This window comes from Fulmarus glacialis, unplaced genomic scaffold (genome assembly GCF_000690835.1).
Source record: "Fulmarus glacialis isolate BGI_N327 unplaced genomic scaffold, ASM69083v1 scaffold25468, whole genome shotgun sequence".
NCBI lineage: Eukaryota > Metazoa > Chordata > Aves > Procellariiformes > Procellariidae > Fulmarus > Fulmarus glacialis.
The window spans coordinates 1-3,459 of record NW_009226715.1 but is presented as its reverse complement, the minus strand read 5'-3'; the positions used below and the strand labels follow the sequence as shown (position 1 = coordinate 3,459).

Below are 3,459 nucleotides of genomic sequence, written 5' to 3'. Positions count from 1 at the left end.
AGGAATGTGCCTGACGGTAAGTGTAAGTAGGCAAGGAAAGCTGACTGAAGGCTGTGTGGATTCTCTCTCCCTGTATACCATTAATTCAACACTTTGTTTTAATTAAAGTCCTTGTTCTACCTCAAACAGGAAATTATTTGGAAAAATGCCCCTAATCCCTTGTCACAAAGAACATGATAAATGATTGCAATAGTTTTCTATCATTTAAGATACCACTACATTCCCAGCAAACAGCATTACTGACCTACCAACCCTTCTAATTTATGGTCAGCTATTTCACCATCCTTACCCACTATTTTCTCATGTGTCTTATGTTTTCCTCCCTGACTTCCAGTGGTGATTCATCAGCAGGCTTCCTGTGCCTAACGCAAGTTGTCTTGCAGCGGTGTGGCTTCTGCATCTTCAGGCACCATCCTGTAATGACCTACCTGAAGGATCTGCTGCTCCAGCTGCGAGTTGCCTTTGCATAGGTTCATTATGTGCTGCAACAATAGCTTCGTACTCTCTGTTTTCCCTGCACCACTCTCTCCACTGCCAAGAAAAAGCAAAGAAAATTCCAGCAGCCATAAAGTATAGTTGTTCTGCCCTTTATGTCTTGTTGCCCCATCACTTGAGAGTGCTCTCCTGTCCAAGAGTTTCACGACTTTTTCAGCTAAACTGCGTGAGTACAAACTTACACCACAGCTTTACACAGCAGGTTCCACAAGGTCCTGATTCCTCCCCAGGGGAATTTTTTCCCACCTGCAAGGGAGTACAGATATACTCCATGCTGTCACTTCTGGATGGGGTGCATCGGACATTTGCTCTGCTTTTTCAGAAAAAAATATATCTAACTTTTGGAAAACAACCTCCTTCAAAAGTGATCTGATACGTCGACTCCCCCACATATGCTGGAGTCAAGAGCTTCCTTTTTCTTCAAAGAGATTTGCCCCATCCATCTCATATCCACAACTGAGTACTGATCTTGAGATACTGTGGCAATCTCAAATCTCAGGCGCTTCACAGATTCACATGCATCAGCCATTTGAGTGGGCATGCCACTGCAGAGCTGCCTCCACAGCCGCAGCAGCAGCAGTGCACGTCACTCTGCCGTCACACGTGCCCAGCACCTCCGCCTCCAAGTCAAACAAGCAGCACCTGGAAAGTGCAGTTTCCCCTGTCCTGGGAGGGGGAATGTACAATCAGTGAGACAACGTGTCCTTGACTGACAACATCACACCGGCAGAGGATTTCAGCGTATGCACAGAAAAAACAGAATGCAGGAAATGCTGAAGGTATACTTGAGGGCAGGTCTTCATTTCCACACCTGACCTTTGAGCATCTGGTGTGGCTTTACTGCTTTGTAGATTCCAGTGGCTCTGTGCTCAAGTATGTGTCATAGGTAGCTAAATACCTCAAATACTACAACCGATACCTGATCTCAAGCACAGATCAGGCGATCACCATCTGAATATGCACAAACAAAATAAAAATATTTTGCCAGTTGAGAACATGCCATCCAGACAGTGCGCCTGCTCAGTATATAAGATGTTTTTCTGTTTTCATTACTTCCTTCCTCCACAAAAGCACTATCAGTCAGCACTCCAACAGTTCAAGCTTGTCCTTGTACCCTCCAACAAGCACAACAGCTTCACCAAGTCGTGCAAACACAATCCAGCTGCACGCGTATAACTGCACCAGGCTGTGAAGAAAAGCAAAATCATCTCCAGGAGACCCAAGTGCTGTACCACAGCATACCCAGGCTGTGACTAACGTCTGTGGGGATTGGGAAGGCAAGAGGAGCCAGTGGAATTTGCAGCACAGGACAACTTGATTGCAGTAAGCATTTGTCACCTGGGGGCAGCTGCTGCATTCAACATCAACCTCTGAAACATGCCATCCAGACCTCCCAGACTAAGTTGGGGACACCAAAGAGACCACAAAGAATAGTAGAGCCTGGTGGGTCCCCACGTTGTTCTGATGAACTGTGGTCTAACAAGAGTGACTTCCTCCTCCCCCTCCACCCCAACTTTGCTCACGCCAGGTAATCTTATTAATGAGTGTTTCACCACTCGCAAAGCCATGAACTTCCTATGATAGCAACACACAGACCAGTTAATAGGGTTGGAGGATGCACGGAAGTAGCTCAGACTCTCATCTCTGACACCACAAACTGCTGGCAGAAAACAATCAGACCACTGACTTCTTGGCAAACGCCCACAGGTTACTCTTACTTGTCTTCCATCTCCCAAGACAAATACTACGACTGTTCTCCATCCCTAAGAGCCCTACCAGCAGCACCTCTTCCACGTGCTGACTCCATGGCCACCACTTCATGAGAGCACTTCATGTAAAGCACAGGCACTGATGGCTTGCTGGCTAGAGAAATAAGTGGGGCTCAAGTGACCCTCAAGGCCACCCCCACCACAACAATCAGCAGTGATTCAGCAAGTCATTTCCACACCACGTAGACTGAAAACACCGATAAAATGATCAGAAGACCAATATAAAGAAGGGAATCGAATCAAACAAGCTGGCAATTAACATTTTAACTCAAATGACATTTAAACTGTTCTCTACAACACCCAGAACAGGCAGGTAATGTTTTGAGGCTTTCTCCTCGATGCTCTTTGAGGCTCTCTCTGCTAGTTGATGCTATCTGCTGCCCTGCACAGTTTCACCAGAACAATAGTGACATCACGGAGTGAAATGCTCGTGACACTGGTACGCTCTTCGATTACAAGAGCGCGTATTTTTCCCTTCTAGTGCACAGAACTGCCCATGACAATAAGATTTTCCCTGACCAGATTCCCAAAGGTCTTACGGTAAAAAAGCTTCTGTTTTTCTTTTTCCTGCTCTTTGGTTATACATGGGAAGCTCCACTTTGGGAAAACAGGTTCCTTTCACTATGTATAACCTTTGTTGCAGCAGTTATGGTGGGAGTTATGGGAAGAGCACCCTATGGCTTTCCCCAGAACTGATTCAATCTTTCCAGTGCCACATCCCTCCAGAAGCAAACCCGACATATTTAGCTGCGTTACCAGCATCGGCAGACGAGCTGCTCCACAAAAGTCAGCTTTGTTTGCCACGCACCTCCGTTCGCGATCTGCCTGCTCTCCTGTCTGGAAAGTGGACAGGTCGGGAAGAGCGATGCGTTGCAAACGCAGCTGGATTTTGACACACCAACAGCATGGGAGATGAGCTTCGCCTGAAACTTCAGCAGGGAGAGCCCAGCGAGAGCTCGCTGGCCACCACCGGACCCCGAGCGAGTCCCCAGCCTGGCCTGGCCACCCACCCAGACCTCACCTGATGACGATGCACGGGCTCCGGGGCCCGCCGCCCCGGTGGCCCAGCATGGCGTGGTAGGCCCGGCTGGCCACGGCGAAGATGTGGGGCGGCAGCGTGCCTGTCTCCTGGTGCCGGTACCGCTCGGAGACCTGGGGGAAGCGATGGCGGAGAAGTGGTGAAGGGGCTGGGGGG

General features: G+C 48.7%; 1 protein-coding gene across 1 annotated transcript in view; it reads right to left on the bottom strand.

Moving 5' to 3' along the window:
• LOC104080499 (unconventional myosin-VIIa-like) overlaps positions 1-3,416 on the bottom strand; it is a gene marked incomplete at both ends in the record, with an annotated part of 20,660 nt that extends 17,244 nt beyond the window's left edge. Inside the window, 3 exons of the mRNA XM_009582908.1 lie at positions 429-531; positions 3,021-3,101; positions 3,286-3,416. Of these exons, the coding sequence (XP_009581203.1) occupies positions 429-531; positions 3,021-3,101; positions 3,286-3,416 (315 nt within the window). The remainder of the gene's footprint in view (positions 1-428; positions 532-3,020; positions 3,102-3,285) is intronic.
• Positions 3,417-3,459: the final 43 nt, after the last annotated feature.